The sequence below is a fragment of the Scyliorhinus canicula genome, chromosome 1, assembly GCF_902713615.1.
Source record: "Scyliorhinus canicula chromosome 1, sScyCan1.1, whole genome shotgun sequence".
Lineage (NCBI taxonomy): Eukaryota > Metazoa > Chordata > Chondrichthyes > Carcharhiniformes > Scyliorhinidae > Scyliorhinus > Scyliorhinus canicula.
Window position 1 is genome coordinate 4,187,039 of NC_052146.1, and position 22,909 is coordinate 4,209,947.

At 47.4% G+C, this 22,909-nt stretch overlaps 1 protein-coding gene across 3 annotated transcripts in view; it reads right to left on the reverse strand.

The window, feature by feature from the left end:
- The window catches only part of LOC119969010 (syntaxin-2-like), a 100,760-nt gene that overhangs the window by 77,222 nt on the left and 629 nt on the right, over nt 1–22,909 (reverse strand). For all 3 annotated transcript variants that reach the window (XR_005461295.1, XR_005461292.1, XM_038802162.1), the window contains exons 2-3: nt 4,136–4,210; nt 3,045–3,144 (exon numbers count right to left, since the gene is read on the reverse strand). Coding sequence is in view for 1 of the 3 variants with exons in the window: in XM_038802162.1 (XP_038658090.1) it covers nt 3,045–3,144; nt 4,136–4,210 (175 nt within the window). In the remaining 2 variants the exon portion in view is untranslated. The remainder of the gene's footprint in view (nt 1–3,044; nt 3,145–4,135; nt 4,211–22,909) is intronic.

Below are 22,909 nucleotides of genomic sequence, written 5' to 3' on the forward strand. Positions count from 1 at the left end.
TACCGTCTAGTAGAGATTTGTCATTAGAAACTATTTCAACGTGGCGGACCCGGAAGGGGGAATGCCGGAGGTAATGGAAATACTAGCGGAGTTTGGGGATTTTTCGGGATATAAATTAAATGTGGGTAAAAGTGAGGTCTTTGTGATACACCCGGGAGATCAGGGGGAGGGAATTGGGCGGCTCCCCTTTAAGAGAGCAGTAAAGAGCTTCAGGTACTTGGGGGTGCAGGTGGCAAGGAACTGGGGGACCCTCCACAAGCTGAACTTTTCAAGGCTGGTGGAGCAGATGGAGGAGGAGTTCAAGAGGTGGGACATGGTACCGCTGTCGCTAGCAGGGAGGGTGCAGTCAGTCAAAATGACGGTCCTCCCGAGGTTCTTGTTTCTGTTCCAGTGCTTGCCCATCTTCCTCCCGAGGGCCTTCTTCAAGAAGGTAACTAGCAGCATTATGGGCTATGTGTGGGCGCATGGCACCCCTAGAGTGAGAAGGATTTTCTTGGAACGGAGTAGGGACAGTGGAGGATTAGCGCTACCCAATCTTTCCGGATACTACTGGGTGGCGAACGCATCGATGGTGCGCAAGTGGGTGATGGAGGGGGAGGGGGCAGCTTGGAAACGTATGGAGAGGGCGTCCTGCGGCAATACAAGCCTGGGGGCGCTAGTAACGGCACCATGGCCGCTCCCCCCCACAAGGTATACCACGAGTCCGGTAGTGGCGGCCACCCTTAAAATCTGGGGGCAGTGGAGGCGACACAGGGGGGAAGTGGGGGGTCTGATGGCGGCGCCACTGAGGGGAACCACAGATTTGTCCCGGGGAACACTGGCGGGGGATTCCAGAGCTGGCACAGGGCGGGCATCAGGCAACTGAGGGACATGTTCATAGAGGGGAGGTTTGCGAGCCTGGGAGAGCTGGAGGAGAAATTTGAGCTCCCCCCGGAGAACACGTTTAGATACCTGCAGGTGAAGGCATTTGCCAGACGACAGGTGGAAGGATTTCCCTTGCTTCCCGATAGAGGGGCGAGTGATAGGGTGCTATCAGGGGTCTGGGTCGGAGAAGGGAAGGTCTCGGACATCTACAAAATAATGCAGGAGGTGGAGGAGGTACCGATAGAGGAGCTGAAAGACAAGTGGGAAGCGGAGCTGGGAGAGCAGATAGAAGATGGGACATGGGCGGATGCCCTAGAGAGGGTCAATTCGTCGTCGTCGTGCGCAAGGTTGGGCCTCATCCAATTTAAGGTGCTGCACAGAGCCCATATGACGGGGACTAGGATGAGTCGGTTCTTCGGGGGTGAGGACAGGTGTGTTAGGTGTTCGGGAAGCCCTGCGAACCATGTACATATGTTCTGGATGTGTCCGGCACTGGAAGAGTTCTGGGAGGGGGTGGCGGGGACGGTATCGAGAGTGGTGGGAACCAGGGTCAAACCAGGGTGGGGGCTAGCGATTTTTGGGGTTGGGGTGGAGCCAGGAGTACAGGAGACAAGGGAGGCCGGAATATTGGCCTTTGCGTCCTTGGTAGCTCGGAGAAGGATCTTGATTCAGTGGAGGGACACAAGGCCACCAAGTGTTAACACCTGGTTAAACGACATGGCAAGCTTCATCCAATTGGAAAGAATCAAATTCGCCCTGAGAGGGTCGGTACAGGGGTTCTTCCGGCGGTGGCAGCCCTTCCTTGACTTTCTGGATCAGAGATAGAAACTGGAGGCCGAAACAGCAGCAACCCGGGGAGAAAGGGGGGGGGGGGGGGGAAGGGGATAGCAACGAAGGGAGCACGTCAGCGGGGGGGTCGCGGGCAATGACTGCCCGAGGCCATCGGCAGAAAGGGAAAAACGGTTTGGCTGCTAGACTGATAGCGCCGGGGGGGGGGGGGGGGGGGGGGGGGGGGGGGCGCGCGGGGGAGGGCGTGGGGAGGATTTTCCAGGGGGGATTTGTTGTGTTATAATTTAAAATGTAGTAGGGGTAAATGTTTGTATCGAAAAATTTCAATAAAAATTATTTAAAAAAAAAAGAAACTATTTCAACATCCACATCATGAATAATTAACAGGTGTCCTATCAAATCCTTTAACCATCTTAAACATCTCAGTTAGATCACCCCTTACTCTTCTATCCTGATGGGACTACAAGGCTAACCAATAAGAAAACTATTCAGCCAAATGTGGAGTGGCGATGAAATATCAGCTTAACAGATTCTAAAATAGATGTACAATTTTAGAGGAAATGGTAACATTTAATTTTATATAATTAGCCAGCAGAGCTGAAATACATTCTCGTACCAGAACTTGCTGTTGCACCAGGTCACCTGGAACAGTAGAGACTGAAACACAAATAATTGCGGCGTGCATGCCCAAGTACTGAAGGGGTTCATGACAAATGCATGAAATTGTGGCTTAAATTGACTAAATAACCCATCAGGTGGGCCTGTTCACACCTTGCAATCTCAGCTAATTACCAAAAAAACCAAAATTATTTGCATCCTTCTGCTCTCATATACCCAAAGGCATCACTACAACACCCAAATTATGAAATCCCACTATTTCAGCTAAGGCCACAAGTCAGAGTGCGTTCGGCTGCATTCAAAGTTCTGTTGACAGGGTGTTACTGTTTTTGGAAATCCAGTCTGGGCAACAGAATCGTCCTGTCACCATTACAGGGTACTGAAGCATTATAAAATGAGTGTGTGTATTTAAGTCCATATGCTGGGTCTGGTTCACTAACACAGTTCCTTCCCTGGAGACAGCGTTCCTACTATCAAGTGGTTTTCAGTTATTTACAGAAAAATCTTGGCTGTAATACAGCTACTTCCCAACAAATCTATTTCCTGTTTATGAAAGCTTTCATCGTGAATCCATTTCAAGACAGTGGAGGCTCCACACTGTCATAGCGCAGGATCCACCATTTCCTAAACTGTGGGAAGGAGCTGGTTAAATGCCAAACTGCTTTTCATTACTGCAATTTATAACCCACATGACACGAATATCAATCTGCAAGCAGAACATCTGTATAACATTAACACAGCTGTAACTCAAACATGTTCAATCTGTTACTTACTCCCTTCCGGGTTTGGTGCTGATAGGATAATGCTATGCTTCTTCTTCACTTCTTCCACATTTTCAGCAATACGGTCAATGCATCCGCGGATTTCTTCAACCTATAGCGCAAATCCTTTCTGTAGTTACAAGTTGTATTTGTATAGCCAGTTCACCAACTTAGAATTAGCAGAAAACGGCAATTATAAATGGACCACAAATTGACAACGCAGCCAGTAACATATAAACACAATGCATTCGGTGCTTTCAGAGGCCCCTGCTTAAACCATTTTTTTTTTGATGGCCCTTCTCGAGAAGTGACTTTTGAATTGAAAAAGCACTCGTCAATATTTACCCAATCGGGTATTAGCTCTTCTCGTTGAGCCCAGGGCATGGGGCATTGTTGGACTTCTCACGCTGCAAGCAGAGGCCCACAGCCCTCGGAGTGATTGACAAGACAAATCAGTGCTCTTATATAAACGATAGCAAATTACTGCGGATGCTGGATTCTGCAACAAAAACAGAGAGTAACAGACAATCTCAACAGGTCTGACAGCATCTGTGGAGAGAGAAGGGAACTAGTGCATATGTGTGGATGTGGAGGCTTTGATAAAATCATCCAGACTCAAAACATTAGCTCTCTTCTCTCTCCACAGATGCTGTCAGACCTGTTGAAATTGTCCAGTATTTTCTGCTTAAACTAGTGCTCTTCCTCAGTAAGACGTCTTACAACACCAGGTGAAAGTCCAACAGGTCTGTTTCAAATCACTATCTCCGAAAGCTAGTGATGTGAAACAAACCTGTTGGACTTTAACCTGGTGTTGTAAGACTTCTTACTATGCTCACCCCAGTCCAACGCCAGCATCTCCACATCATGGCTTCCTCAGTAAGATGGGGAACTGGTGGCTTTCAGATATTTTTACAAACAAATAGGTACAGAGCAGCACTGGTAACAAGTTGCCCTCATTCTCTTCAAAGTGTAGAAAGGAACAAAGAACAATGACAAAGGGAAGAGAAAATTACGCACGGCCGAGTATTAGTAGCTATAACAGGAGCAAATGATACCTACAGTTAAATCAAAACTCCCCCACCCATCCAGTTTCAACTTCCTACCTGATGGAAGAACCCATCCATAAAGTGCTCCTTTTCCAAAGTGATCGTCACTTCATCTTCATAATTCTCTTTGTGCTAGAAATGGGCAATCAAATAAAACAGCAATCAGCAAATAAAATGAATTTATTTCTTTATGCTCAAAAACCTGTTATTTTCACTCTGCAAAGCAACAATATTGCAGTGCCCCATCTCCCGAAGTCATGCACCCTTCAAATTCCTCGCTTGTTGTCCATTTCTCCAACATAAGCTTTCCCTGCAAAATCACATATCTCCCTTGGTGTTCGATTCCCTCGGCGTATTTGTTTGATGAGGGCTCATTTTGCGACACTCATTTCTGCAAATCAAAATTTCAAGCCACAATTCTGCTCATGGCGAACACATGTTGAGCAGTTACTTTTCAGGGATGGTAAAAGTGTAAGAGCAACCACTGGGGTTTTAATTACCTCAGGTCGCTGTGATCAGCATTTATCCCCCAACCCGAATTGACCGAGAGTGCTGGTGGGGAGCCATTTTCTTCAATGCAACATAGTTTTCCAGACCACTTCAGGAGAGAGTCAACCACGTAGCTGTAGTTCTGTGGTTACATATTATATGTCGGCCAGGCTAGATCAGGTAAGAATGGCAGATTTCCTTCCTTAATGTGAGCCTATTTTGTTTTTGCAACAATAGTTTAATAGTCACCGTTACCAATACCAGAGACTTATTCCTGCTTTTACTTAATTAACTGAATTTGAATACCCCAGTTGTCTCGGTGGGATTTGAACGCCCAGATCATTAGTCCTGGCCTCTGGATTACTGGTTTAGTACTATAACCAGTGCATTACCATAACCTTAATCACTCTGCTTATTTACATTACCAACACACCACAGCAACCAACATTCAAACCAACAACCTCACTCTGACCACCTCTTCGGGTTTGTTATCTATCATTCACCTCAAATTACTGCTAAACTCTTATTCCCGTAACAGCCTCCCCGAACAGGCACTGGAATGTGGCAACTAGGGGCTTTTCACAGTAACTTCATTTGAAGCCTACTTGTAACAATAAGCGATTTTCATTTCGTTTATATAACTGAGCCAAGGTTTAGACAGTCTAAATCTGTAATGTTTGTGTGGGTATCCACAGACAAATGGTGGTAGAGCTTGTGGGTTCTGCACATGCACTTTACCTATATTCTAGTGCAATGCACATGCTTGAACGTCTGTGTAAACATTTTGCATTCTTATCATAGGACTTTCCAATGAGAGAATCTGACCACCTCCCCATGATATTCATCACCATCACTGAATCTCCCACCATCATCCTGGGGGTTACCATTAACCGGAGACTGAACTGGAGCAGATACTGTACCTACAAGAGGTCAGGGGATGGGAATTTTATGGTGAGTAATTACCTCCTGACTCCCTAAAGCCTGTCCACCATCTACAAGGCACAAGTCAGGAGTGTGATGAAATACCTCCACTTGCGGAACAACGCAAGAAGTTTGACACCATCCAGGACAAAACAGCCCACCACCAAAAACATTCACTACCAGCACAATGTCACAGAAGTGCTATCTACAAGATGCACTGTTGCGATTTCCGAAGACTCTTTCAACAGCATCTTCCAAGTCTGCTACCTTTGCCACCTACCACTCTACAAGTGCAGTAGATGCATGGGAACACCACCACCTGGAAGTTCCCCTCCACGTCACCCACTATCCGGAATTGGAAATGTATGAAATGAAATGAAAATCACTTGTCACGAGTAGGCTTCAATGAAGTTACTGTGAAAAGCCCCTAGTCGCCACATTCCGGCGCCTGTCCGGGGAGGCTGTTACGGGAATATTGCTGTTCCTTCACTGTCACTGGGTCCTGGAACTCCCGCCCTAACAGCACTATGGGTGCACCTATATCACATGGACTGCAGCAGTTCAAGAGGCTGATTTACACCCCCCCTCCCAGCACTGGGACTACAGCGCTGAGGACCCGGGTTCGATCCCGGCTCTAGGTTACTGTCCGTGTTAGAGTTTGCACATTCTCCCCGTGTCTGCGTGGGTTTCACCCCCACAACCCAAAGGACAATTAGGAATGGGCAATAAATGCTGGCCTAGCCAGTGACACCCACAAAATGTTTTAGTGGTGCAACCAAATGCATTTTGCCAGAGTACCAGGGACCAGTCGGCCAATTAGTGAGGATACCAGACAGGAACCACTAATGTTTCTATTTGCAAAGCGACGAGGAAAGGATGCTTCACCCCAGGAGTGATGACTCTGACCAATTGCTATGTATTGTGTTAAAACAAACTTTAATTTAACACAGAATTAACCACGATAACAAAAAAATAACTTTTACAATTGTCAGTTAAACAGTTCTTAAATAATAGGAAAACCAGGACGGCACGGTGGCGCAGTGGTTAGCACTGGGAATACAGCGCTGAGACCCGGGTTCGAATCCCGGCCCTGGGTCACTGTCCGTGTGGAGTTTGCACATTTTCCCCGTGTTTGCGTGGGTTTCGCCCGCACAACTCAAAGATGTGCAGGGTAGGTGGATTGGCCACGCTAAATTGCCCCTTAATTGGGGAAAAAAAATAGGAAAACCTTAACTCACTATCTACATCTGCCACTATATGGTGGCCATCACGGAAACTTGGATAGAAGAGGGGCAGAAATGGTTGTTGGAGGTCCCTGGTTATAGATGTTTCAACAAGATTAGGGAGGATGGTAAAAGAGGTGGGGGGGTGGCATTGTTAATTAGAGATAGTATAACAGCTGCAGAAAGGCAGTTCGAGGGGGATCTGCCTACTGAGGTAATATGGGTTGAAGTTAGAAATAGGAAAGGAGCAGTCACCTTGTTGGGAGTGTTCTATAGGCCCCCCAATAGCAGCAGAGATGTGGAGGAACAGATTGGGAAACAGATTCTGGAAAGGTGCAGAAGTCACAAGGTAGTAGTCATGGGCGACTTCAACTTCCCAAACATTGAGTGGAAACTCTTTAGATCAAATAGTTTGGATGGGGTAGTGTTTGTGCAGTGTGTCCAGGAAGCTTTTCTAACACAGTATGTAGATTGTCCGACCAGAGGGGAGGCCATATTGGATTTAGTACTTGGTAATGAACCAGGGCAGGTGATAGATTTGTTAGTGGGGGAGCATTTTGGAGGTAGTGACCACAATTCTGTGACTTTCACTTTAGTAATGGAGAGGGATAGGTACGAGCAACAGGGCAAGGTTTATAATTGGGGGAAGGGTAAATACAATGCTGTCAGACAAGAATTGAAGTGCAGAAGTTGGGAACATAGGCTGTCAGGGAAGGACACAAGTGAAATGTGGAACTTGTTCAAGGATCAGGTACTGCGTGTCTTTGATATGTATGTCCCTGTCAGGCAGGGAAGAGATGGTCGAGTGAGGGAACCATGGTTGACAAGAGAGGTTGAATGTCTTGTTAAGAGGAAGAAGGAGACTTATGTAAGGCTGAAGAAACAAGGTTCAGACAGTGCGCTGGAGGGATACAAGATAGCCAGGAGGGAACTGAAGAAAGGGATTAGGAGAGCTAAGAGAGGGCATGAAAAATCTTTGGCGGGTAGGATCAAGGAAAACCCCAAGGCCTTTTACACATACGTGAGAATATGAGAATGACTAGAGTGAGAGTAGGTCCGATTAAGGACAGTAGCGGGAGATTGTGTATTGAGTCTGAAGAGATAGGAGAGGTCTTGAACAAGTATTTTTCTTCAGTATTTACAAATGAGAGGGGCCATATTGTTGGAGAGGACAGCGTGAAGCAGACTGATAAGCTTGAGGAGATACTTGTCAGGAAGGAAGATGTGTTGCGCGTTTTGAAAAACTTGAGGATAGACAAGTCCCCCGGGCCTGACGGGATATATCCAAGGATTCTATGGGAAGCAAGAAATGAAATTGCAGAGCCGTTGGCAATGATCTTTTCGTCCTCGCTGTCAACAGGGGTGGTACCAGAGGATTGGAGAGTGGCGAATGTCGTGCCCCTGTTCAAAAAAGGGAATAGGGATAACCCTGGGAATTACAGGCCAGTTAGTCTTACTTCGGTGGTAGGCAAAGTAATGGAAAGGGTACTGAGGGATAGGATTTCTGAGCATCTGGAAAGGCATTGCTTGATTAGGGATAGTCAGCACGGATTTGTGAGGGGTAGGTCTTGCCTTACAAGTCTTATTGAATTCTTTGAAGAGGTGACCAAGCATGTGGATGAAGGTAAAGCAGTGGATGTAGTGTACATGGATTTTAGTAAGGCATTTGATAAGGTTCCCCATGGTAGGCTTATGCAGAAAGTAAGGAGGCATGGGATAGTGGGAAATTTGGCCAGTTGGATAACAAACTGGCTAACCGATAGAAGACAGAGAGTTGTGGTGGATGGCAAATATTCAGCCTGGAGCCCAGTTATCAGTGGCGTACCGCAGGGATCAGTTCTGGGTCCTCTGCTGTTTGTGATTTTCATTAACGACTTGGATGAGGGAGTTGAAGGGTGGGTCAGTAAATTTGCAGATGATACGAAGATTGGTGGAGTTGTGGATAGTGAGGAGGGCTGTTGTCGGCTTCAAAGAGACATAGATAGAATGCAGAGCTGGGCTGAGAAGTGGCAGATGGAGTTTAACCCTGACAAGTGTGAGGTTGTCCATTTTGGAAGGACAAATCTGAATGCGGAATACAGGGTTAATGGTAGGGTTCTTGGCAATGTGGAGGAGCAGAGAGATCTTGGGGTCTATGTTCATTGTTCTTTGAAAGTTGCCACTCAAGTGGATAGAGCTGTGAAGAAGGCCTATGGTGTGCTAGCGTTCATTAGCAGAGGGATTGAATTTAAGAGCCGTGAGGTGATGATGCAGCTGTACAAAACCTTGGTCAGGCCACATTTGGAGTACTGTGTGCAGTTCTGGTCACCTCATTTTAGGAAGGATGTGGAAGCTTTGGAAAAGGTGCAAAGGAGATTTACCAGGATGTTGCCTGGAATGGAGAGTAGGTCATACGAGGAAAGATTGAGGGTGCTGGGCCTTTTCTCATTGGAACGGAGAAGGATGAGGGGCGACTTGATAGAGGTTTATAAGATGATCAGGGGAATAGATAGAGTAGATAGTCAGAGACTTTTTCCCCGGGTGGAACACACCATTACAAGGGGACATAAATTTAAGATAAATGGTGGAAGATATAGAGGGGATGTCAGAGGTAGGTTCTTTACCCAGAGAGTAGTGGGGGCATGGAATGCACTGCCTGTGGTAGTAGTTGAGTCGGAAAATTTATGGACCTTCAAACGGCTATTGGATAGGTACTTGGATTAGGGTAGAATAAGGCAGTGTAGGTTAACGTCTTAAGGGCAGCACGGTAGCATTGTGGATAGCACAATTGCTTCACAGCTCCAGGGTCCCAAGTTCAATTTCGACATGGGTCACTGTGTGTGTGGAGTCTACACATCCTCCCCGTGACTGCGTGGGTTTCCTCCGGGTACTCCGGTTTCCTCCCACAGTCCAAAGATGTGCAGGTTGGGTGGATTGGCCATGACAAATTGTCCAAAATTCTATGATTAACCTAGGACAAAAGTTCGGCGCAACATCGTGGGCCGAAGGGCCTGTTCTGTGCTGTATTTCTCTATCTATCTATCTATATATAAGAACATAAGAACTAGGAGCAGGAGTAGGCCATCTGGCCCCTCGAGCCTGCTCCGCCATTCAATGAGATCATGGCTGATCTTTTGTGGACTCAGCTCCACTTTCCGGCCCGAACACCATAACCATTAATCCCTTTATTCTTCAAAAAACTATCTATCTTTACCTTAAAAACATGTAATGAAGGAGCCTCAACTGCTTCACTGGGCAAGGAATTCCATAGATTCACAACCCTTTGGGTGAAGAAGTTCCTCCTAAACTCAGTTCTAAATCTACTTCCCCTTATTTTGAGGCTATGCCCCCTAGTTCTGCTGTCACCCGCCAGTGGAAACAACCTGCCCGCATCTATCCTATCTATTCCCTTCATAATTTTAAATGTTTCTATAAGATCCCCCCTCATCCTTCTAAATTCCAACGAGTACAGTCCCAGTCTACTCAACCTCTCCTCATAATCCAACCCCTTCAGCTCTGGGATTAACCTAGTGAATCTCCTCTGCACACCCTCCAGCGCCAGTACGTCCTTTCTCAAGTAAGGAGACCAAAACTGAACACAATACTCCAGGTGTGGCCGCACTAACACCTTATACAATTGCAACATAACCTCCCTAGTCTTAAACTCCATCCCTCTAGCAATGAAGGACAAAATTCCATTTGCCTTCTTAATCACCTGTTGCACTTGTAAACCAACCTTCTGTGACTCATGCACTAGCACACCCAAGTCTCTCTGAACAGCGGCATGCTTTAATATTTTATCGTTTAAATAATAATCCCGTTTGCTGTTATTCCTACCAAAATGGATAACCTCACATTTGTCAACATTGTATTCCATCTGCCAGACCCGAGCCCATTCACTTAACCTATCCAAATCCCTCTGCAGACTTCCAGTATCCTCTGCACTTTTCGCTTTACCACTCATCTTAGTGTCATCTGCAAACTTGGACACATTGCCCTTGGTCCCCAACTCCAAATCATCAATGTAAATTGTGAACAATTGTGGGCCCAACACGGATCCCTGAGGGACACCACTAGCTTCTGATTGCCAACCAGAGAAACACCCATTTATCCCAACTCTTTGCTTTCTATTAATTAACCAATCCTCTATCCATGCTACTACTTTACCCTTAATGCCATGCATCTTTATCTTATGCAGCAACCTTTTGTGTGGCACCTTGTCAAAGGCTTTCTGGAAATCCAGATATACCACATCCATCGGCTCCCCGTTATCTACTGCACTGGTAATGTCCTCAAAAAATTCCACTAAATTAGTTAGGCACGGCCTGCCTTTTACGAACCCATGCTGCGTCTGCCCAATGGGACAATTTCTATCCAGATGCCTCGCAATTTCTTCCTTGATGATAGATTCCAGCATCTTCCCTATTACCGAAGTTAAACTCACTGGCCTATAATTTCCTGCTTTCTGCCTACCTCCTTTTTTAAACAGTGGCGTCACGTTTGCTAATTTCCAATCCACCGGGACCACCCCAGAGTCTAGTGAATTTCGGTAAATTATCACTAGTGCATCTGCAATTTCCCTAGCCATCTCTTTTAGCACTCTGGGATGCATTCCATCAGGGCCAGGAGACTTGTCTACCTTTAGCCCCATTAGCTTGCCCATCACTCCCTCCTTAGTGATAACAATCGTCTCAAGGTCCTCACCTGTCATAGCCTCATTTCTATCAGTCACTGGCATGTTATTTGTGTCTTCCACTGTGAAGACCGACCCAAAAAACCTGTTCAGTTCCTCAGCCATTTCCTCATTTCCCATTATTAAAACTCCCTTCTCATCCTCTAAAGGACCAATATTTACCTTAGCCACTCTCTTTTGTCTTATATTTGTAAAAACTTTTACTGTCTGTTTTTATATTCTGAGCAAGTTTACTCTCATACTCTATCTTACTCTTCTTTATAGCTTTTTTAGTAGCTTTCTGTTGCCCCCTAAAGATTTCCCAGTCCTCTAATCTCCCAGCAATCTTTGCCACTTTATATGCTTTTTCCTTCAATTTGATACTCTCCCTTATTTCCTTAGATATCCACGGTCGATTTTCCCTCTTTCTTCCGTCCTTCCTTTTTGTTGGTATAAACCTTTGCTGAGCACTGTGAAAAATCGCTTGGAAGGTTCTCCACTGTTCCTCAACTGTTCCACCATAAAGTCTTAGCTCCCAGTCTACCTTAGCTAGTTCTTCTCTCATCCCCTTGTAATCTCCTTTGTTTAAACACAAAACACTAGTATTTGATTTTACTTTCTCACCCTCCATCTGTATTTTAAATTCCACCATATTGTGATCGCTCCTTCCGAGAGGATCCCTAACTATGAGATCATGAATCAATCCTGTCTCATTACACAGGACAAGATCTAGGACCGCTTGTTCCCTCGTAGGTTCCATTACATACTGTTCTAGGAAACTATCGCGGATACATTCTATAAACTCCTCCTCACGGTTGCCTTGACCGACCTGGTTAAACCAATCGACATGTAGATTAAAATCCCCCATGATAACTGCTGTACCATTTCTACATGCATCAGTTATTTCTTTTTTTATTGCCTGCCCCACCATCTCGTTACTATTTGGTGGCCGATAGACTACTCCTATCAGTGACTTTTTCGCCTTACTATTCCTGATTTCCACCCAAATGGATTCAACCTTATCCTCCATAGCACCGATGTCATCCCTTACTATTGCCCGGATGTCATCCTTAAATAACAGAGCAACACCACCTCCCTTACCATCCACTCTGTCCTTCCGAATAGTTTGATACCCTCGGATATTTAACTCCCAGTCGTGACCATCCTTTAACCATGTTTCAGTAATGGCCACTAAATCATAGTCCTTCACGATGATTTGTGCTACCAACTCATTTACTTTATTCCGAATACTACGAGCATTCAGGTAAAGTACACTTATGTTGGTTTTTTTACCTCTGTTTTGAATCTTAACATCTCCAGTTTTATTCCTTTTGTTATTACTGGGCCTATTCACTGTGCTCCCCTCAGTCACTGTACCTTGTACTGTCGCCCTTATGGATTTCTGACTATGTCTTCTCTGCCTTGCACTTTTCCCCTTACTTCCTTTTGTTTCTGTCCCTGTTTTACTACCTTCCAACTTCCAGCATTGGTTCCCATCCCCCTGCCACATTAGTTTAAACCCTCCCCAACAGCTCTAGAAAACACCCCCCCTAGGACATCGGTTCCAGTCCTGCCCAAGTGCAGACCGTCCGGTTTGTACTGGTCCCACCTCCCCCAGAACCGGTCCCAATGCCCCAGGAATTTGAATCCCTCCCTCTTGCACCATCTCTCGAGCCACGCATTCATCCTATCTATCCTGACATTCCTACTCTGACTAGCTCGTGGCACTGGTAGCAATCCTGAGATTATTACCTTTGAGGTCCTACTTTTTAGTTTAACTCCTAACTCCCTGAATTCCGCTTGTAGGACCTCATCCCGTTTTTTACCTATATCGTTGGTGCCTATGTGCACCACAACAGCTGGCTGTTCACCCTCCCCCCCCAGAATGTCCTGCAGCCGCTCCGAGACATCCTTGACCCTTGCACCAGGGAGGCAACATACCATCCTGGAGTCTCGATTGCGTCCACAGAACCGCCTGTCTATTCCCCTTACGATCGAGTCCCCTATCACTATAGCCCTGCCATTTTTCTTCCTGCCCTGCTGTGCAGCAGAGCCAGCCACGGTGCCATGAACCTGGCTGCTGCTGCCTTCCCCTGGTGAGCCATCTCCCTCAACAGTATCCAAAGCGGTATATCTGTTTTGCAGGGAGATGACCGCAGGGGACACCTGCACTGCCTTCCTACTCTTGCTCTTTCTTTTGGTCACCCATTTTCTATCTCCCTCAGTAACCTTCACCTGCGGTGTGACCAACTCGCTAAACGTGCTATCCACGACCTCCTCAGCATCGCGGATGCTCCAAAGTGAGTCCATCCGCAGCTCCAGAGCCGTCAAGCGGTCTAACAAGAGCTGCAACTGAACACACTTCTTGCACGTGAAGGAGCCAGGGACAGTGGACGTGTCCCTGAGCTCCCACATCGCACACGAGGAGCATGACACGGGTCTGGGATCTCCTGCCATGTCTTAAACCCTTGGTAAACTTAAACAACTACAATTTCAAAATAAAAATAAGTAAATTAGACAATGAAAAGAAAAAGAGAGACTACTTACCAGTCACTTACCAGGGTTAAAGAGCACCTCCTCACACTCTGCACCGAATTACCTCACTGCACCAAATTACCAAATTTCAATCCTCCACTCTGTACGAGTCTCACTCCGGATGAGTCTCCTGGAAAGTGCTTGCTTTCCAACAAATATATTCCAACAAATCAACCCAATACTGTTAAAATCACAAGTTTGTTTTTATAAATTTGTCCCAATGAGTGCCCAATGGATTTTTTTCCAATTAAGGGGCAATTTAGCGTGGCCAATCCACCTACTCTGCACATCTTTGGGTTGTGGGGGCAAAACCCACACAAACACGGGGAGAACGCGCAAACTCCACACGGACAGTGACCCAGAGCTGGGATCGAACCTGGGACCTCAGCGCCGTGAGGCAACAGGGCTGCCCTTAAAATCACAAGTTAGCAATCAGGGTTACTTGATGTTCCCTGTCCACACCTTTGGAGAGCGACCCTTTCAGAAAGTCCTCATCTTATCCAAAACCACGGACAGACCTGGCTCCTCCCATTAATTATATCATCTGTATCCTAAAAAGATGGCCCATGATTGCTTAGCTAGGGCCAAACACAATCCCTCGTTAATTATCTACCTCCAGGGAATCTCCTTTCCATAAACAATATTCCATTAATCATTTATATGTAAATAAGTTAACAATAATTACCTGACCTTTACGACTCCTTAATCACAGCTTTAGCGTACATACTGCATGTATTTGAACCCACGGTTTTTAATAACACTACAACAAAATCTGAAATATACTATGTAACAATTTCCTGCATGCAACATAAATTTCTGAACCGGCTGAGCAGACTTTCAGGATCTGGATCATTTTGTTCTTGCCCTGCTTTGTACAAGTGCTGCTCCCACTTGGCCTCCTGTTGTGCTGTAACGTTCCACAATGGTACAACAGGATGTACCATCTCCCAAATGGATCAACTTGGCTGCGATGCATAGTCAGTGGAAAAGGCCATGCAGGGAACGACGAAAACATTAGCAAAATTCCTTTAAAAAAAAATTGCCAGTGTTCTGCTCAGTTTAACAAGTTTTATAGGGCCAGTGGAGGTTAGGTCGTTACCGTGCCGGTGGAGGTTAGGTCGTTACAGGGCTAGTGGAGGTTAGGTCGTTACCGTGCCGGTGGAGGTTAGGTCGTTACCGTGCTGGTGGAGGTTAGGACGTTACAGGGCTAGTGGAGGTTAGGTCGTTACCGTGCCGGTGGAGGTTAGGTCGTTACCGTGCCGGTGGAGGTTAGGTCGTTACCGTGCCGGTGGAGGTTAGGTCGTTACCGTGCCGGTGGAGGTTAGGTTGTTACAGGGCTAGTTCGTTACCAAGCTAGTGGAGGTTAGGACGTTACAGGGCTAGCTCGTTACCAGGCTAGTGGAGGTTAGGTCGTTACAGAGCTAGTGGAGGTTAGGTTGTTACAGAGCTAGTGGAGGTTAGGTTGTTACAGGGCTAGTGGAGGTTAGGTCGTTACCGTGCCGGTGGAGGTTAGGTCGTTACCGTGCCGGTGGAGGTTAGGTCGTTACAGGGCTAGTGGAGGTTAGGTCGTTACCGTGCCGGTGGAGGTTAGGTCGTTACCGTGCTGGTGGAGGTTAGGTCGTTACAGGGCTAGTGGAGGTTAGGACGTTACAGGGCTAGTGGAGGTTAGGTCGTTACAGGGCTAGTGGAGGTTAGGTCGTTACAGGGCTAGTGGAGGTTAGGACGTTACAGGGCTAGCTCGTTACCAGGCTAGTGGAGGTTAGGTCGTTACCGTGCCGGTGGAGGTTAGGTCGTTACCGTGCCGGTGGAGGTTAGGTCGTTACAGGGCTAGTGGAGGTTAGGTCGTTACCGTGCCGGTGGAGGTTAGGTCGTTACCGTGCCGGTGGAGGTTAGGTCGTTACAGGGCTAGTGGAGGTTAGGTTGTTACAGGGCTAGTGGAGGTTAGGACGTTACAGGGCTAGTGGAGGTTAGGTCGTTACAGGGCTAGTGGAGGTTAGGTTGTTACAGGGCTAGTGGAGGTTAGGACGTTACAGGGCTAGTGGAGGTTAGGACGTTACAGGGCTAGTGGAGGTTAGGACGTTACAGGGCTAGTGGAGGTTAGGACGTTACAGGGCTAGTGGAGGTTAGGTCGTTACAGGGCTAGTGGAGGTTAGGTTGTTACAGGGCTAGTGGAGGTTAGGACGTTACAGGGCTAGCTCGTTACCAGGCTAGTGGAGGTTAGGTTGAGAGGGAACAGTGAGGGATTTAAACAAAGTTGAGAATTTTAAGTTTGAGGCCTTGGGAGTAGATAAGAGCAGATCTTTGGGTAAAGTGAAGTTGGTGGAGGGTGAAGTTAGTGGAGGGTGGAGGGTGAAGTTAGTGGAGGGTGGAGGGTGAAGTTAGTGGAGGGTGGAGGGTGAAGTTAGTGGAGGGTGAAGTTAGTGGAGGGTGGAGGGTGAAGTTAGTGGAGGGTGGAGGGTGAAGTTAGTGGAGGGTGGAGGGTGAAGTTGGTGGAGGGTGGAGGGTGAAGTTGGTGGAGGGTGAAGTTGGTGGAGGGTGGAGTTAGTTGAGGGTGGAGGGTGAAGTTGGAGGAGGGTGGAGGGTGAAGTTGGTGGAGGGTGGAGGGTGAAGTTAGTGGAGGGTGGAGGGTGAAGTGGGTGGAGGGTGGAGTTAGTGGAGGGTGGAGGGTGAAGTTAGTGGAGGGTGGAGGGTGAAGTTGGTGGAGGGTGGAGTTAGTGGAGGGTGGAGGGTGAAGTTAGTGGAGGGTGGAGGGTGAAGTTAGTGGAGGGTGGAGGGTGAAGTTGGAGGAGGGTGGAGGGTGAAGTTAGTGGAAGGTGGAGGGTGAAGTTGGAGGAGGGTGGAGGGTGAAGTTGGAGGAGGGTGGAGGGTGAAGTTGGAGGAGGGTGGAGGGTGAAGTTGGAGGAGGGTGGAGGGTGAAGTTAGTGGAGGGTGAAGTTAGTGGAGGGTGGAGGGTGAAGTTAGTGGAGGGTGGAGGGTGAAGTTAGTGGAGGGTGGAGGGTGAAGTTAGTGGAGGGTGAAGTTGGAGGAGGGTGGAGGGTGAAGTTGGAGGAGGGTGGAGGGTGGAGTTAGTGGAGGGTGGGAGACCAACAGAAAAGCATCAGGCCTGTAGATAACAAAAGCATGGATCAGGGTGTCCAGAGCAGATAGGCTGAGACAGTGGCAGAGCCAAGGGTTGCTAGAGGATAATGGAGCCAGGGGTTGACAGTAACAGGAAAGTAATTGTGGAAGATACTGTCAGTGACAGACCAGACCAAGCAGGTTTCCCCACAAACCTAATCGGATAGCTCTTTCACAGAGCCAGTAGTCACAATGGGCCGAATGGCCTCCTCGCATGCTATATTATTCTATGATTTTATCATCTCATTCCAACCAGCCGCTGAATGCAGTCAATTCATTTAGGAAAGAACTTCAAATCATTCATCTTCCACATTCCTTAATTTGGTGCTTCTCCATTTCATTTCCCTAATTTTTATAAAGTGACAGTTTTCACTTCTAACCAACTTTCCTTTGCATTTAGTATGTTTCTTTCACTCTCTCTACCATTTAGAACCTCCCCACAGTGCAGGAGGCCATTTGGCACATCGAGTCTGCACCGGCCCTCCGAAAGAGCACCCACACTCCACACAGACAGCGACCCAAGGACAGAATCAAACCCGGGCCCCTGGCGCTGTGAGGTAGCAATGCTAACCACTGCATCACTCTGCCGCCCGGGTCCCTGGCGCTGTGAGGTAGCAGTGCTAACCACTGTGTCACTCTGCCGCCCGGGTCCCTGGCGCTGTGAGGTAGCAGTGCTAACCACTGTCACCGTGCCACCCGGGTCCGTGGCGCTGTTTGGTAGCAATGCTAACCACTGTCATCGTGCCGCCCGGGTCCCTGGCGCTGTGAGGTAGCAGTGCTAACCACTGTGTCACTCTGCCGCCCGGGTCCCTGGCGCTGTGAGGTAGCAGTGCTAACCACTGTCACCGTGCCACCCGGGTCCGTGGCGCTGTTTGGTAGCAGTGCTAACCACTGTCATCGTGCCGCCCGGGTCCCTGGCGCTGTGAGGTAGCAGTGCTAACCACTGTGTCACTCTGCCGCCCGGGTCCCTGGCGCTGTGAGGTAGCAGTGCTAACCACTGTCACCGTGCCAACGGGTCCCTGGCGCTGTGAGGTAGCAGTGCTGACCACTGTCACCGTGCCAACGGGTCCCTGGCGCTGTGAGGTAGCAGTGCTGACCACTGTCACCGTGCCAACGGGTCCCTGGCGCTGTGAGGTAGCAGTGCTGACCACTGTCACCGTGCCAACGGGTCCCTGGCGCTGTGAGGTAGCAGTGCTGACCACTGTCACCGTGCCAACGGGTCCCTGGCGCTGTGAGGTAGCAGTGCTAACCACTGTCACCGTGCCAACGGGTCCCTGGCGCTGTGAGGTAGCAGTGCTAACCACTGCGTCACTCTGCCGCCGGGGTCCCTGGCGCTGTGAGGTAGCAGTGCTAACCACTGTGTCACTGTGCCGCCCGGGTCCCTGGCGCTGTGAGGCAGCAGTGCTGACCACAGTCACCGTGCCAATGGGTCCCTGGCGCTGTGAGGCAGCACCGCTGACCAACGCACCGCTTTAATCTTTGTGAGCGCTGTCATGTACTAAATTTTTATTAGATATTGACCATTTTATTACCATAATTCAGTTGACACTTTCCAGAGAGGCATATCTGTAAAACATAAATTTCTGGAAATATTTTGAGCAGGATTTAGTATATATTTCCTTCCTCTCTGGCCCACCCAAATCCCACACTGTGCGTTGATATTACCCGTTTACATTTTGCTTATCGGTCTTTTAAAAATAATTTGTGTCTTGTATTTTAGAGATAACAAATTTTTAAAAATTGTAAAAACTGATATTCTCCAAATTTATCTCCATTTTGGGTTGTAGTTTAGCCTCCTCTCTTCTCCCCTCCCCTCCCACCCCACCCCCCTGCCCCACCCTCGCAATGTTCGCCCTGTTTTGATATTAAGAGTAAGGATCTGAAAAATGTCCAGGTTTATACATTAGTAATGAAAAGTGACTGTAGATGATCAGAGTGATGTGTCGAGTTTAGAGGACCTGGGACTGAATTGGACTAGATTTATCATAAATTCATGCTGAAAATAACTTGATAAATGTCAAGAATACAAAACAAAGCTGACACCAGCCTGAGGGGTAAATTACAGGTACACACAGTAATCTCACGGAACCATCGGCATGTTTAATTGAAGGAAAGTTAATGGCTCAATGAAACCTCATTTTATGTTTGTGGCTTTGATTCCTATTAACGGCAGACTTCATCCCCTCTTGCGCTGATTACAGTACAAATGCAGAAGGGCGTATTCCTCAGTTTCAACACACTGACTCTTGCAACATGGGAGATCAATGGAAACATAAAAAGAAAAGAATCTCTTGGTGCTGAGTAAAAATAAATTCAGGCAAAGTACCGACAACAGTTTCAGTGGTTTGAATGTAATGCAGCTGCGTGGTTTCCTCACTACTTTGAAGCCCACCAGATCTTTATCGCCAACTTTCTACACCCAAGTGTTTTTTCCTCGATGTTCTTTCAAGTGGCTTTGCACTTGCAGCGAAGAATCAACTGCAGAACAGATTAAACCCAGCGTCAAGTGCAACATGTAGACACAGATCATCAGAGTTCAGGAACACAGCTGCACCCAAGTTCAAACAACTCACCATTTATAAAAGTGCAGATTTCAAGGCTGCCAATTTCTACATTTTGACGAGATCAGCCCAAGAACCAAGGTGCACTGAAGAATTAGTGTTTAGGACTTGCTACAGTGTTTACAGAAAGGACAGAGCACAGAATGGTTCCACAAAAATGTTATAGTTTTGCTTACACAACAGTACTAAATGTTCTGCACTATCCATAAAAATGAGGAAAGGGGGGAGAACAGGGGCCACCAGTACGTAGGAAGTGGGACTCTTGTGGTGAGTTCCCAGTTTCAGCTCAGTCAGAGGGGGCAGGACAAATATGAGGAGCATTTGACCCGTGCCAAATGAAAATTAATTCAAAATTTGACAACCACAAGGAGATTTGGGGCATGGGAGCTAAAGTTTGGTCAAATGGGTAGGTTTTAAGAAGTGTTGAGGGCAGCACAGTGGTTAGCACAGTTACTTCACAGCACCAGGGTCCCAGGTTCGATTCCCCGCTGGGTCACTGTCTGTGCGGAGTCTGCACGTTCTCCCCGTGTCTGCGTGCGTTTCCTTCGGGTGCTCCGGTTTCCTCCCACAGTCCAAAGACGTGCATGGTAAGTGGATTGGCCGTGATAAATTGTCCTTAGTGTCCAAAAACGTTAGGAGGGGTTATTGGGTTATGGGGATAGGGTGGAAGTGAGGGCTTAAGTGGGTCAGTGCAGACTCGATGGGCCGAATGGCCTCCTTCTGCACTGTATGTTCTATGTATCTGTGTATTATAAAGATGGAGCGGTTTAGGGAGGGAATCCCAGAGCCGAGGATTTCGACAGCTGGAGGCACAGTCCTAATGCTGGAGGGATTCAAATCTGGAATATGCAAAAAGCCAAAACTGGGGGAACACCACATATACGAAAAGGCTGCAGAGTGTGTAACCAAGCCGTATAGATCACTGAGCTCCAACCTGTAACTCGGTTAATCTGACTTGAGGCTTTTATGAAACGTACGTCGTGGCGCGGTAGCTCCGATTCTCCGACCTGGCGCGGGGCTCGGAGAATGGCGCCCACAGTGGCTGAAACGTGTTTGGAGACATTGAGATGCTAACTGCAAATTCCTTCATATCTTTCTAACTAAATAATCTAGTCAAATACTGCCTTCCAACTGTATTCGGATTTCTCGCTGTTGTGATTGTGTGGTAATCTGGTTAACCACTCCTCACAGTGGCTGAAGTGACAGTCAGCAGCAGCTCAGAGTGAGACTTCACAAAGATATTTTCAGCAAAAAATAAAATTACCAACCATCTGTATCAACACATTCCAGATCTCATTAAAAGAATCCCAGATGCACACTGCTGTCGATAAAACACTTAATAATAAAGCGGCTTTATTCACCCAATCTCGTTCATGCCCCCTCCCCGTGCTTGCTGACCTACTCCGACTGGCAATGCCTCATCTTTATAACTCCTTGGCCCCTCCCCATCTGTGACCTCCTTCAGTCCAACAACCCTCCGAGTTTTCTGCAATCAGTCTCATCCTAGATTCTCGCTCATCCCCCATCTTAAAATTGGTCCAGTATTGATGGTCCTGCATTCAGCTATTTGCATCCAAAATCTGGAATTCACTTTGCCATCATCTTAGCTGCCACTCTGTACCCTTCAACCTGCTCCTTAAAAATGCCACACTTTGACCAAGCTTTTACTTATGGTATCAAATTTTGTCTGCCGACCTTCCTGTGAAGCACCTTAAGATGTTTTACTATGCTGAAGGTGTCATATAAATGCAAGTTGCTGTTGTTGAACGATTCACCCCCAATCCCTAGTTTCCTAACATCGTCACAACTCCCAAAGTAGAGGAAATGACAGCTCTGCTGTGTCAAAACTCTCAGAATCCCATTCAGCCCATTGTGTCTGCACCGACCTTCTGAAACAGCACCCGACCTAGGTCCATTACCCCACCCTATGCCCACAACCCCACCTAACTAAGACGCAATGTATCATGGCCAGTCCATCTAACCTGCACATCTCAATAATAATAATCAGTGTCACAAGTAGGCTTCAAATGAAGTTACTGTGAAAAGCCACATTCCGGCGCCTGTTTGGGGAGGCCGGGACAGGAATTGAACCCGCACTGCTAGCCTTGTTCTGCTTTACAAGCCATCTGTTTAACCCACTGTGCTAAACCAGCCCTTCGAACTGTGGGAGGAAACCGGAGCACCCAGAGGAACCCCACGCAGACACGGGGAGAAAGTGAAATATCGCCACAGACCGTCACGCGAGGCTGGATTTGAAGCCGGGTCCCTGGTGCTGTGAGGCAGCAGTGCTAACCACTTTGCCGTGCTGGATGCCAGCACTGGTTTAGCGCACTGGGCTAAATCGCTGGCTTTTAAAGCAGACCAGCAGCTCGGTTCAATTCCCACATCAGCCTCCCCGAACAGGCGCTGGAATGTGGCGACTAGGAGCTTTTCACAGTAACTTCATTGAAGCCTACTCGTGACAATAAGCGATTTTCATTTAATTTCATTTTCATGTTAGCAAACTTCTAAACCGACTGTGAGATCATATCCAGGGTTACAGGGAACCATTATTTCTAGGTCAACTCAGTCTCAAATTTCAGCTGTCCCAGTGATACTGCCCACTGGGTGCTGGGCGATGTTTAAAACGTAAATACAAATTGAAGACAAATGAGGCCAGACACTCGAAACAGATCGAACATCACACCTTCAAAACCACAAGAGCACATTGAAAGTAGCTTGTTGCAAAGGCACTGCCTCTGGTATCTGCTCACTCCCAGCTTCATTCCTGGGATTTGATAATCCAGACTGATGTTCCCAGCGCAGCGCTGAGGGAGTTCCGCATTGTTGGAGGAACTATCCTTCAAGTGGGACATTAAAGCGAGGGCCCCTTGTGCACTCGGATGGATAAGATCCCATGCTGTAATTTTGAAAAAGAGGTAGGGGCGTTCTACTCGGTGTCCCGCTCAATATTTATCCATCAACTATTGCCAATAAAACAGATCATCTGTTCATTGCTCCTTCTGGTATCTTGCTGTGTGCAAATTGGCTGACTTGGGGCAACACGAAAAAAGTGTTACAGAAAAAGGTTTCAATAGCTTTGCCTGATGTCCAATTTCCAAACCTCTGCTCGGGGTGTGCTTCCCTACAGTAGACGAGAGGATTTCACACAACATACTGACCACCCAAAGTGGCCAGGACAGGAGCACACATGGCTGATTTGTTTACTAAATGATATTTAGAATATCGAGATATACAACGTGAGGTGATCAGATCTTTCCGCCACGTTGGTTCAACAGACACACCTTTCAAACCAACCACAGAGATAGCTATTCAACTTTTACACAGCAGAGTT